Source organism: Chaetodon auriga, chromosome 15 (assembly GCF_051107435.1).
Source record: "Chaetodon auriga isolate fChaAug3 chromosome 15, fChaAug3.hap1, whole genome shotgun sequence".
NCBI lineage: Eukaryota > Metazoa > Chordata > Actinopteri > Chaetodontiformes > Chaetodontidae > Chaetodon > Chaetodon auriga.
The window spans coordinates 17,467,619-17,480,684 of record NC_135088.1 but is presented as its reverse complement, the minus strand read 5'-3'; the positions used below and the strand labels follow the sequence as shown (position 1 = coordinate 17,480,684).

General features: G+C 42.8%; 2 protein-coding genes across 2 annotated transcripts; one reads left to right on the top strand and one right to left on the bottom strand.

Annotated features, from left to right (window-relative positions):
• The first annotated feature begins 346 nt into the window (after window positions 1–346).
• Window positions 347–4,713, top strand: cldn7b (claudin 7b). The gene is made up of 4 exons (XM_076750685.1): window positions 347–723; window positions 3,062–3,226; window positions 3,319–3,403; window positions 3,717–4,713. Exons 1-4 carry the CDS (start codon window positions 501–503, stop codon window positions 3,865–3,867), a joined length of 624 nt encoding a protein of 207 aa, XP_076606800.1. The 5' UTR covers window positions 347–500; the 3' UTR covers window positions 3,868–4,713.
• Window positions 4,714–6,848: 2,135 nt separating this feature from the next.
• npm1a (nucleophosmin 1a) lies at window positions 6,849–12,393 on the bottom strand. The gene is made up of 11 exons (XM_076751401.1): window positions 12,249–12,393; window positions 10,959–11,038; window positions 10,473–10,592; window positions 10,088–10,181; window positions 9,838–9,953; window positions 9,679–9,752; window positions 9,051–9,105; window positions 8,880–8,960; window positions 8,651–8,761; window positions 8,470–8,544; window positions 6,849–7,928 (listed from the first exon to the last, which is right to left on the bottom strand). Exons 1-11 carry the CDS (start codon window positions 12,295–12,297, stop codon window positions 7,878–7,880), a joined length of 906 nt encoding a protein of 301 aa, XP_076607516.1. The 5' UTR covers window positions 12,298–12,393; the 3' UTR covers window positions 6,849–7,877.
• Window positions 12,394–13,066: the final 673 nt, after the last annotated feature.

The following is a 13,066-nucleotide window of genomic DNA, read 5'->3' as shown; positions in this document are numbered from 1 at the left end:
GATAATAATAATACTAATATAATAATAAGACATTTAGAGATAGTTTCTGGTTTGTCATAAACTTTTACAATATTCATTCATTCATATGTATTCAAAACAATCCCATCTATCTATTTATCAGCACAGGGGTCTGTTTCGGGAAGCACTGACATCATGATACTTCAGGTGTTTGTCTCTACGGCTGATGAGTCGAAACTGCGTGCGCGTCCCCGCCCACCTGGAACAGAAACCGTCTAAAAAGCGCGCTCCCGCTGCTCCCTCTTCATTCCAGGTGCGGCTGAGGAACAGGTGCGCGAAGAGTCACTCCAGAGAGACTTTAAGAAAGTGTGATATCACCGTTGTCGGCGAACTCACCTTCAGAGAGCTAAAGAATACGCAAATAGAAAATAAAGAGGAGCTCATTAGAAGTAAAGCAAACTTCTGAATCCGGGAATTTGTACCTTTACAGCAGGTGGACGTCGTCTTTGTTGATTCGCCGTCGAAGAAGAAGAAAGTGGAAAATGGCCAACTCGGGTCTGCAGATTTTGGGATTCGCCCTGGCCCTTCTGGGCGTCATTGGATTGATAATTGGCACAATTCTGCCCCAGTGGAAGATGTCCGCTTATGTCGGGGACAACATCATCACAGCGGTGGCCATGTATGAAGGACTGTGGATGTCCTGCGCGTTTCAGAGCACAGGACAAATCCAGTGCAAGGTGTACGACTCCATCCTGCAGCTCAACGGTAAGTGAGGCGGCCCGCTTCCTCTGCTGTGGAACAATGTCTTTTTAGTCACATTATGGGGAAACCTGTTCACTTGACAGAGCTTGAAACATTTGAATGCTGTCTTGAGGTCTCACTTTTCTGCTGCAGGCCTCATAAAGTCTGAAAACATGAAGACCTGCTGTGTACTTTATCACTCAAAGTTTATCTGGGTCATGAAACTGGTTTCAAAGAAGACCAATTTTACTGACTATAGAAAAAGCTGTAGTTAACCTGTAACAGGAAGTGATGTAACTGAGATACACCTGTTGGACTGTAGAAGCATGCAACTCTTTTTTTCTTGCGGCCATTTTTTTTTTTTTTTTTTTCAACAATTACTTCTGAGCTGTCTTTTACAACTGTTCCCAGATTCCTGTGGCTCGGCCTGACCGGTTTTGTCACTTATTAACTCTCCCTTTGTCCACTCAGAAAAGGCATTCATGTGGTCCAGACCACTCCGAGGCCTCACCTGCGCTGTGAGAGCGGAGAGCTCAGTGCCAGAGATCGGTCCTTTAAAACCAAAAAGAAAGACTTTACAGTAGCTATATCCAATGTGGCGTTACCTATCATTATTATATATGTCAAATATTCTGATGCTGAAAATGGTTTGACCCCTATCAAGTCTTCCATTTGAGAGGAGGGAATGGGCGCATCACTGTAACACTTGTGCAATGATTAGCCGCAGTCCAGTAAGGCTACCCCTCCTCCGAAGTGTAGGGCTTGTATTACACAGTATGGGTAGTTACAGGTTAAACAACACCTGTATGAGGCACTGTTTAGTCAACAGGTTTGAATACCAGCCCCACAAACAGTGGCTTTGTCTTTGGCCTGTAGGGCATCAAACGAACAGAGAACCATCTTATGTTTCAGGCCCATAACTGCTGATGGAAAAATGATATTAAACGCAGCCCTTCTAGTTTAATTTTTTTTCCAAAATGTGTGAGCGTGACTCGTCCTTAATGAACAGGTTAAGCAATCTCAGATGGTCCCGCTTCCAGGCTGTGGTATGTGGCGGCATGGGTGGTTCTGGGAAATGTAATGCAATGAATAGGTTATTCATTGGTGATCATGTAGGCTGGGCACAAAAAAAAAACAAAAAAACATCTGAAGCTAAATGAAGAAGTCGGAACAATTGTCCCATTTCCTTCTTGAGGTCAAATCACAAGGCCATGTCCCTTATCTGTCTTTATGGCTCTGTTATCTTACAGCAGTGGCTAAATGGGTCAATAGCGGCGTGACAGTTGGACTCTTCATTGCGCATGTTTCAAAATCATCTGATTGATGGCGCTGCCCTCAGGCTTAAACTGCCAGAAAGTCAAAGGGAAACGTTTTATACACAGGTCCCTCCCTGTGTGTTTCTGTTTGTCTTGACTCACCTGCAGCTCTAAGTTACTTCTTGATTTCTGGGTTAAAAGTTCAGAAACCGACTCTTTCCTCCAAATGGCTTTTTTTTTTTTCTTAAATTTTTGATTTATTTTTTTTTATTGGCTTATGAAAACATTTGATAGAATATCTGCAGCACAGTGAGCCTTTATCGCCTCCTCAAACACGAACACAAACCAGCTTTGATAAACGCTGTGTGCTTACAGCTGCGGTTAGATACGGATCAAGTGCACAAATAGTGTCTCATTATTGAGAAATACCTGCTCAGAATCCACTAACTCACACCTGCAGTTTAGGAACGATTGATACCAAAAGTGGGAAAAGTCTTTCTAGATTGTGAGTCTTCAGTTGAAGCCACATTGGAAATTCCTCACATTCTAAAGAGGGCCTGGGTCTTTCTGCAGAGAGTGAAGCTATGAAATGTCCACCTGCTGAAAAGCAGGCTTGTGAGCACCTGAAGCTGGGAGTGTCTTCCTCTGTAATGAAACCTGAAACCTGGTTAGACCTGTTTCTGACTTGCACGCATTCAAACCCACACACCCATTCCCCCACCCCCACCCCCCCTCGAGTTCCTTCAGGCTTCCGGTTAGAGCCAGTTTCTGTGGTGCGTTGTTATAGGGAGCGGCAGTGAGACACAGGAGACAGAAGCCACTCTGTTGGCCGTGAACAGTGCTTGTTTACTCTGCTTTATATGGTCGCTCCTGAACACATGAAAGCCAAAGATGAGTTGTGGCTTGTAATGGAAATGTTAATCACCACAGATCGCTCTAGAAATTCATCTCAAATGCCAATAACGGTTAGGTTTTTGTTTCAATCCAATAAAGCCTGTCAAGATTTGCCACTCCCTCGACTCTATGTACAGAGTCCAACTGTTCAGAATTTTTACAGTAAGTGTCACAATAATTGCTGGATTAACCCTGTCCTGTCCTTATTTCAGCTGCCCTTCAGGCAACCCGTGCTCTCATGATCGTCAGCATTATCGTGACGGTGTGCGGCCTGGGCGCAGCCTGCATGGGGATGAAGTGCACCAACTGTGGAGGAGATGACAAAGTACGCAAGACCCGCATTGCCATGGCTGGAGGCTTCATCATCCTGACCGGAGGTAAGAGGTCGTTGAACACTGGATTGTTTGGTGTATTTCTTCTCCCACGACTCCGAGCAGTTAGAGTGATGATCTTCTCTTCTTTCCCACAGCTTTGTGTGCCATCGTTGCCTGCTCTTGGTATGCTCACGACATCATCCAAGCCTTCTACAACCCTTTCACTCCCGTCAATACCAAGTAAGTACATGAGAATCTAAGCTGGAAACTTGACTGACTTGAGTAAAATTTGTATTTTCAACCAGAGCAGGTGCCACCCAACAAGTTGAAGAATTTCCTTTGGTACATAATTCAATATCTCCACACATTAGATGTGCTGGTTTATTTATGGCTTTGAGCTCGTCCTCCTCCCCTTCGGTATCCAGACATTTGCATGTGTCCAACCACTCTTCTCGTGCCGATGAATGCATTGTGCACATTTGTTTTTATGTCCGCTGGGGCTCTGCCGGCATCTGTTAACCCTTTCGACTTCCTGTAACTCGTCTCTCTGAAGGTTTGAGTTTGGTTCTGCCATCTTCATCGCCTGGGCCGGAGCGTTCCTGACTGTAGTGGGAGGTGCCATGCTGGCAGCATCCTGCCCAAGAGGGAAACCGACACCGAAGTATCCCATCTCCAGACCCCCCAGCAGCAAGGAGTACGTCTGAACAGCAGGAGACAGTGTTAGACGCTGAAGGAACACTTTGACATATAGTCCAACTCAGAGATTGAACGGTTGAAAAGATGTATCCCAGGAGTACCTGTTGTGTTTATTTTAGTTTCTTCAAGGCCACCCTGTGATGTTAATATGAAATTATTTTAACAAATGCATTAAAGTTTTAAATAATGGCTGTTTACTTTTTGAAGAGCTCATCGGCCGTGCCCTGTTTGGAACTACAGACAGTGCTTAGTGATTTGTATACGGTGAAGTATACCATCCACTTACTTGACATCTGTTAAGCACTAAGTTAAAATTAAGGTGAAACACCCATGATATTATACAACTCGGTATGTAGAGGACATTTTTCCCGTGCGGCATGCTGGAGTGTACGGTGTGTTTGGGTAAACTTTGAATGCACTGACTAGAAATCAGATATTGGAGTGGACAAATCTTACACCATTTGTTACAGTGCAGGCTGCGTCCATATAGGTTAAACATCTGGCACCTGAGAAGCAATCTGCTGTTATTTCCATGTGTGTGTGCCTTATTTATATGAATGTGACATCGTCGTAGACCATTTGTTTAAAGTGCCAGAGTGAAATTGTAATTATATGAATGACCGTAAACTGATTCCTGTAACCCTCCAATGTTCTTGCTGACATGCGTACAGCAGCAGATGTTGTAAGTATGTATGTGTATGTGGCTTAATTCTGTGATTACCCTTTGTGTGAATGGGCTTGGCTAATTGCTCCTGTTTTTTTTTTTTTTTTTTAATTCTCAACGGCTGTTGCTGCACTCATCACATTTTCAGTTTTTTAAAAAGTTTTAAATTGTGATTTTTATGTTGTACATAAAATAAAAGTGGAAAATGTACAGTGTCTGGCTTGTGGAAATGCCTTTATGCAAAATAACTGTGACCTCATGTGAAAGAAAGTGCAGCTCTTTGCTTTACAAAATGAATTTAAAAAACCTGAGAATTTAAACTGTAAAAAGACTATAACATTTAAAAGAGGAGGAAAGTAAAATACATTAATAATATAGTGGTAAAATTTGAGACTATGCATCAGTATACACACAATAGTACAATAATGAAGTACATGTGGGATCAGTCCTGTGCTGCGTGCTTCTGAACACATACAGTGTATTGTTGCTGTGAAATGTCAGTGAGGGAACGTGACAGACTCGGGCTGCAGATGATTTTCCTACTGAGGCAGGAATCTGAACTCATCAGGGCCTCGCTTTACTCTGGCTGGAAGCCATCTTCCTGTATGTTGATGGGCACACGGCATCAGAATGGCTACAAAATGAGAGTTGCTTTGGTTTTATTGCCACCTTGTGGTGTATATGGGTAACTGCTTTAGTCAGGTAGCTGCTGTGTATCCTGTACGGTTGGATGAATGTCTTGTACGTTATAAATAGTGCATTTTAAAGTATCAGTAAAAGTATTATTGCGTATTCCAGCATACGGCAGAGTCTGTCAATCCATTCTGAGCTGTTACACACTGTGGGAAAAGCTCTGAGGCAACATTTCTCCACAGTGCGGAGCACATCCGCCTCATTCCTCATGTCTTTTTACAGTGTGTCTCATCCCCGCTCACTTTATCATTATCAGCCTTCAAGTTCTGATTCTTGTGATTCATCAAACCCAGCAGTGTCTTGCTCCAGTTCTCCTTTTCCTCTGTTCTCATTTCACCTGCTGCTCTCCAATCATTATTCTTTCCTCCCCTCAGGTCAGACCTGAAAAGTAATAATGATAATGATTTCACTCCTAAGTGGCCAAACCGTCTGACCCAAGTCTGCTTCTGTCCTATAAACTCACACAATGCAGCCAAACCACACAACTCTTTTCTTCCATTACGATCAGATTTTCTACCAACACTGCTGTGCTTTGAGAGAAGTGTTAATCCTGGTAACGCCTGGCTGTAGATGCATACTTTGTTCATGTATTCATCAAAAGAATGTTTGCTGGTGACTGCAATTTGTCATTATCAGGGTGTGTGTCAGAGTATTCAGCTCATGTGAGACACTGTTTTCCTCTCAGGCTTGCCTTGCAAACATTTGTCTGCCCCCCCCGCATAAATTCTGACCACATACACCTGTTGGCTCCTCTAATCATCCAATCACGGCTGGGCTATTCATCACAGTAAATCCAGGACATCACATTATACATCTCTGTGCCACTGAATCACTGAATGATGATGAATTATCTGTCCATCACCGCTTTATCATCCTGACAGTAAATGATGCATGATTCTAAGTGATCTTTTATTGGACCATTAGGGGTAAAAAAAAAAAAAAAGTAAAAATACGCTAAAAATAACTGGAGTCACGACACTTGAGCTGGATGATGCGCATCAAACATTTCGCTGAAGATTGCTGCTTCGACTGCTTGCAAACATGGCCGATGTACTTCTTCCAACTCAAACACAGCACAGGATGATCCTGACTGCACACCTATAAAAAAAAGTCATTTGACCAAGGGTCAAACTCTCTGCTAGCCAGTTTGCCTTATGTGACTCTCAGTCTACCGCGTACAGCAGCTGTGTTTGTTACAGAAGCACAAAATAATAGATCACACATACACAGATTGCAGTAATGCAGAGATTTGGAAGCTAAATAACACTTTTTTTCTCCTGTACTTTCCTCACTTAAACATCCTGTTACAGAATGTGTCGGCAGCATATCTTAGTGAAGGAAAGAGCACGATCAGGTGCAACATGAGCAGAAGTGGCACATAGAAAAATACATATAAAGAAAAAGGGGAATTTGGACCCATACACAAATAATACACCTGATTCTGCATTGGATGTTGAAAGAAACAAGATATTTCTCTGTGCTTGACTTTTAATAGGAAGTTGTTGCACATATTTAAAAAACAAACAAAAAAACAATCAAATTAAGGAAAATGATTCACTGCATCTATCTTGAAAATGGGTCAAATCACTTGTTATTCAGTTAACAGCAGAGAAATAGAACAGACGCAACAGCTCCAAATTATTATTTTATTTAATGAATCTTTGGATAGGCCATCCAAACCCACAGCAAAGTTAAAGTCATACAAACATTTGTTTCTTGAGAACATGGAATGATCTTCTGCCAGAACGGGCCTCATGCAACAGCCTGAACATTAACCGGTCAGACGAACACAGAGTCTGTGGCTCCATCAAACTTCAGCACAGGAGGGAACTTATCAGAACGTCTGCAAATCCTGATTTCCTCCTAACTGGATAAAAACCTCCAGGAAACTCATTTGCAAATTCCTTCATGCATTCAGTCGCTCACAGAGTAAGTTCTTGAACTTGTGAAACAGACAAGGCTCCGCTCTGCAGGCTGCTTCATTCGTGACGCTCAGTGGTTAACGCAGATTGTTGCTCGACACCAAATGGTCGATCATTTCCGGACGGTAAAATACAGGAAAAATTCCAAGAACTTGAACTGTGGACAGTTTATAGTCACGGGATCTTAAGCTGAGAATCTCACAACAGCATAAACATTCAAAACATTTCAAAAAGTGCAAAGTCTTTTTATGTTCATGAGGGTACTAGACTATTAATACTACTCAAACCATATCAATGATCATTACGTCTGATGTGACCATGGCTGATGTTTAATGAGCTGTTTGAATTCAAAGTTTCTTGAGCTGCTTTGTTGCTAGCATGTGTGCTAATCTGATGCATTCTTATTGTCCCTGATTCAGGCCAAATCAAACTGTATTGTATATATATCTATAAAAAAACAAAACAAAACATGAAGATGTCCTCTCCCTGGGTTTATTCAACAAACCAAATCATGTCGCTGCCCTAATGACAGGGTGACGGAGGAGGAAAGACAATGAAACACCACGGTGCACTGTCACCATTGTTCTTTTCTCTTCATACAGGAGGGCAGGTGGAGCTGGACTAGACTTTGAATGAATGATGCATGAAGTATGAGGCACAGAGTTTGGCTTCAGAGGGTTTGAGAGGTGCTGTGGGTACAAACGAGTCATAAAAAGAGACAATAAAACTATGGAGGCTATTATTTGGAATCCTTCACCGTCTGTCTCCACTTCCACAACTCTGCAATAACCTGAAGAAGAAACAAAAGTTTAGATTAACAGTGGCCCAAACATGTAACGGGGACACATTTAAAACGTCTTTTCAAATCCTTTCCTGTGTACAGGTCAGTCTTTTCAGTGTGTCTACTTTAACATTACTTCTGCTGTGAGATTTGAACACTTTGGAGCCCCCTAGTGGTAAGATCAAATAAATGGGTAAACCACATAGCCTGGGGCCAGTGTTTTTTTCCCTTTTTACAATAAAACATATACAATCAAAATTTAATTACAGAGATGCTCATTTCAGAGCCAGTAATGTCACAAAAGGCTAAAAAAAACTATATAAATAAAACTGTCTTCAAGTCCTCAGGATGAGCAGGCCCATCGGTGGACACTAGAAGTTAGTCATTAACAGTTTATGAAAAGGTCACATTCAGGAATGACAAGCATCCTGAAACAGGTGTATTAAACTTCTTACAGGCAACACACTCAAGATGAACTTCTGTAGTTTCAGTCTTTTTCCAAAGATAACTGAGGACAATGGGTGTCTCTTAAATACTGACAGGACTGTACCTTGGCATCTGAGACTCTATAACCGTTCTTCACAAAGTTCTCAAACTTGGGCTGGGCTTTAGGTAACGTGTTTCCCTGCAGAATGGAGAGAATCACAGCGAATGAGCAAATGCATGTATTACACTTTCAAATGGAAGAGGGGGAGAGCAATGAAACAAAGATATTTAATACGGACACCAACCTTCTTCACCGCCTCCATTATCTTGGCTTTAATCTCAGGAAGTGTTAAATTTGCTTTGGGAGTTGGTGGGGTTTTGGGTGACTTCTCCCCCTTACCTTTAGGGGTCTTCTCCTATACACAACATCAAGTTGAGATATTAGGAGAATTGCAGGCACTTCTAATCTGAAAATAACATATAGACTCCATCCAGTGGTTCAGTAGAGAGCCAACAATGAAAACTAACTGTTACCTGCTTTTTGGCCGGAGTGTTGGGTTTAGAGCTCTTGCCATTCTGGGCGGGGGTTTGTTGTTTGGGTGGTGCTGCTTTGGCCTGTAACAAATCAGCAGCTGTTAGCGAGAAACAACTGCAAACACCTTCATCCAGCTGGACCTGCCAAAACTGCGTGGAATGTGCACTTGCCTTAACAGGTGACTCTTCTTCCTCGCTCTCCTCGTCATCATCCTCATCGTCATCCCTGAAACAATCATGGTTAAAAATGTGAGCAAAGACTCAGATTGTAAACAATCTACATCCAAACTGACACATTTAGGAGTTATTTAGAGCCGATGCCAATCATCTTCAGGTCTTGGAGAAGGTTTGCAGGAAGCCACAACATCTATTTTCTCCCGCTGTTGTTCAATAATATACAAACTCTCATCGTGCCAGAACGCTTTTTACACTTCATGGTCTTGTACCAAAAACCTAAGCGTAGACTTGGTCCTAAGTGCCTTAACTGTGATAAAAGGCTTCCATTGAAAACTGAAATATTCCCTGTTGCCTGTAATGACGCCAAACGTGTTGTAATGCAAGCAGCTCAGATCCAAACTGATGTCCTGAGTGCTCAGACACAGTCCCAGTGCCAAAATACAGCTGAAGTGTTTCTCAGGGAGCGGTACAAATCCACGCTGCACACGAGCCAAATCACCTCCATTAAAACAAAAACCAACTCGATCCAAGGCCACACCTGGAGGCACACACACAATCCAGAAGGAAGCACACTCACTGTGCTCGACAATACGTCATTTAACAATGTTCACTTGATACTCACTCATCATCATCATCTTCGTCATCGTCGTCATCGTCGTCGTCATCATCCTCCTCCATCTCCATTTTCATTTTTTTCTGTGAGGAGGTTAAAGAAGTGGGTTATAACCACATGAATTCTGACAGATCTGAAAGTAAAAATATTAAAAGACGTCGAACAAACCTGAGACTTGGCGGCGGGGGAGGAAGCAGGTCTCTTCTTTGATGTTCTGACGTCTTCCTCTTCTTCCTCCTCGTCGTCGTCGTCATCTTCATCAAAAGACTGGTCAGCCTCCATCACTGTGAGGAAGATTTAGAAATGTTATGCTAGGTTTGAACACTACCACCAAAACCAAGTGGATATGCTGTGCTAGAAAAAAAAAAACCATCAGACACTGAACACTGTTCTCTGTACTGCTTCACTAAATACTCACTGACGAGGTGCTGTCCACTGATATGGATTGGACCAGAACCTGCCTTCAGACGGAACACTGCTGGGGGTGTGATTGTGAAACCGCCGAGACACACCTGCAACACACACGCTCACATTAGCGTCCACGTTGTGCAGGGTTGAAAGCTACACTCTACACTAACTGGGTGCGCTTGAGGTTTGGAGTTCAATAACCTTAAGATGGTAATGGTCATTAATATTCATATGACACAGAGCAGTGCTTAAAGGAATGAAAAGTATTAATTGTCAGAGCTGATGTTGGCAATGAGTAATCATTCAATACAGACTGGTGTGGGCGGCTGAAGGGAAGATAAAGCTGGACACACTGACACATGGAGAGAAGTATGGACAAGAAGAGGTTTACTCACACTGGGCAGATTGGAAGGCTTCAGTGAGACGAGCGCTGCCTTGATTTTCTGACCCTCGACGTCTTGTCCTTCCACCTCCACCATGTGAAGTTCGTCTTTGGTGCTGGGGTCCACACAGGCCTAGAGAGGGCGATTTGACCGTCATTCTACGTTAAGCTTCAGGGTGCTTTCACACCGGACTCTGAAACTCTGGTGCGTCTCTCCGTTTGGTTCGGTTTGTTTATAATGTGAACGCAAAGCAACCGCTCGATTCTTTGACAGCTCATGTGTGAGTTTAGCAGGAATTAGAAAATAAATCCATCTGCTGATCGTCAGCTGTCAAGAAAGCCATCTGTGTAAGCTCTGCAAGTGCATTTATCTGGTAACCATGGTAGCATATATTATGAAACTGTGATCAGCGCAGGACTACAGAACATCTGACAGGTTTTAATAAATGATGAGATCTTGTGCGCTACAGGTCCCCTCGGAACACCTGAGAGTACTCACCATCCTTAGATCCAGCTGATGCTCAAAGTCATCGTCTTCAGGATTGAACACCACCTCCTTACCAGCCTCCAGCACGCAGCCTGGTGAAGAGATTTCAAACAGTAAGACAACGATTTCTGCAAAGTGACCCAACAGCAGCAGCAGCACAAGCAGCTCAGGGCCTGAAGCATAGGCACACGTTTAATCTGTGATCGACAGGAAGTAATTCGGGTGTAAGGTGCTATAATTCAAATGCACACAAGGGGGCGCCGTGCAGACTGCTGATAAGAATAATCCCACATGGCCTGAAGTCCCCCTCAGTTACAAGAGATCCGAAACTATCCGATGATTTTACTGGAAAGCATGTGGTGACACAGCTGTTGGGGTCTGTGGTTCTTCATAATTGTTAGAACCATTAAAAACATCACATTTCATTGTGTGTCACCTGTGAAAAGTACGTTTACTCAATATCCCGATGTCTGAATCGACTCAGAATTTGTGGCTCATATTTCCTAATCCCATTGCACTGAACATAGATTCATGAGACCCAGTGGGGAAGGACAGCATGGCTTTCGTGTGGCTCATATATCTCAGTCAAGTTCAGCAGCATAAGAGAGAACCATCCCGTCTGTGTTTCCTGTCTAAAAATACACTGTTTCCATCTCACGAGGAAGGAAAGTTCAGCCTGGGTGATGCGACAGAGCTGCAGAAGATGCAAGGAAACTTGACAAAGTCATATTGGGTCTTGATGGCTGATTCAGTCACAATATTATCTAAACCCATGAACAAGTGTTCCCGGGACAGAGTCAAACGAGGTGCCGGGCTCGACGTTATCGACCCAGAGGACGTCAGCAGGGTCCGCATGCGTTTGAACCCACGTTGAGCTGACTTTGAGCCGGCGAGCTAACACCTGTCAGGCCGAACATTAGCTTAAAGTTTGCAGGTAAACGACAGAGCACGTAAACGACACTATGAAACAATTCTGAGGTGTAGTGTGAAGAATATGCTTAAATATCAACACTGTTCGCCAGTCATGGGCGCCGCCATGTTGATTGTCAAACACGTGTGCGGCGGTCTGGTCTGAAGCCGCTGATTCAACCTCCTGCCACTCTGTTAGCTTTCATTATAAGACGACATATCACACTTTAACTTTCTGAATATAGCAACATGAGCATTACCCTCCATTAAAGATGACCAAAACCGCTACACAGCTAAAATGAATCGGTTTCTTGTCCTGATATCAGAAGTCAAGTCAGGACTCGTAATATTAGACACCTTGAAGTCACGTACGACATGCAGAAGTTATCTCACCGTAAAGAAAGGTCTGTGGCGCCATTGGTTCCTCGTCTAAACCGTTCATTCTGGAGATTAAACCGCTGACGACCTGCTACTTGACTGCACTGGGGAAGCAACCAACTCCTACGAGTGACTGCCAACTAACGGGGTCCCGCCTCCTGTCTTCTTCTCTGTTTCATGCTGAACAGAAAGCCAACAAGACACGTCGAGAGGACACAGCGCCACCCAGTGGACCACATTGTGTACACAGCACACCGTTTAGATTCAGTGGTTTGCTTTACCACTCTCTTTCTCCCTCTGTATCACTCAAAGTTAAATTTCCAACAAACTTGAACCCTGAAATATAATTTTTTTTTTTTTTTTTTTTTTTTTTTTTTTTTAATTCTGATTTGTTTAAGATGAATAAATATGGTCAAAAACCTGGAAATGTATTGACCTTGATTTCTCTTGTATTCTAAATGTTTTTGTCAATGGTGAATGTTGTTGTCGACAATGAAGGTTCATAATTCTGATTGTGAAAATTATTTGAATTGGTTTACTTTATTTTTGGATCTCTGTTGTAGTATTGTTTGTACATGGACTTTACTGTTTATGCAGTTAGTGATTTGTTAATATTTAATGGGAGATGGCCCAATCAGAACACTACAACTATTCTATTTATAGCTATTTATTAAAGTAACCAGTAAGTATGCCTTTAAATTTTAAGCAGTGTTTCTCTCTAAGTAGTACTACAGGCAGCAGTGTGTCTCTATGAGCCTGTCCCTCTCCTACAGCTACACGTTGCTACTTGTTCCTTTCATCATGATGGTGACACTATATTGGCTACAATATAG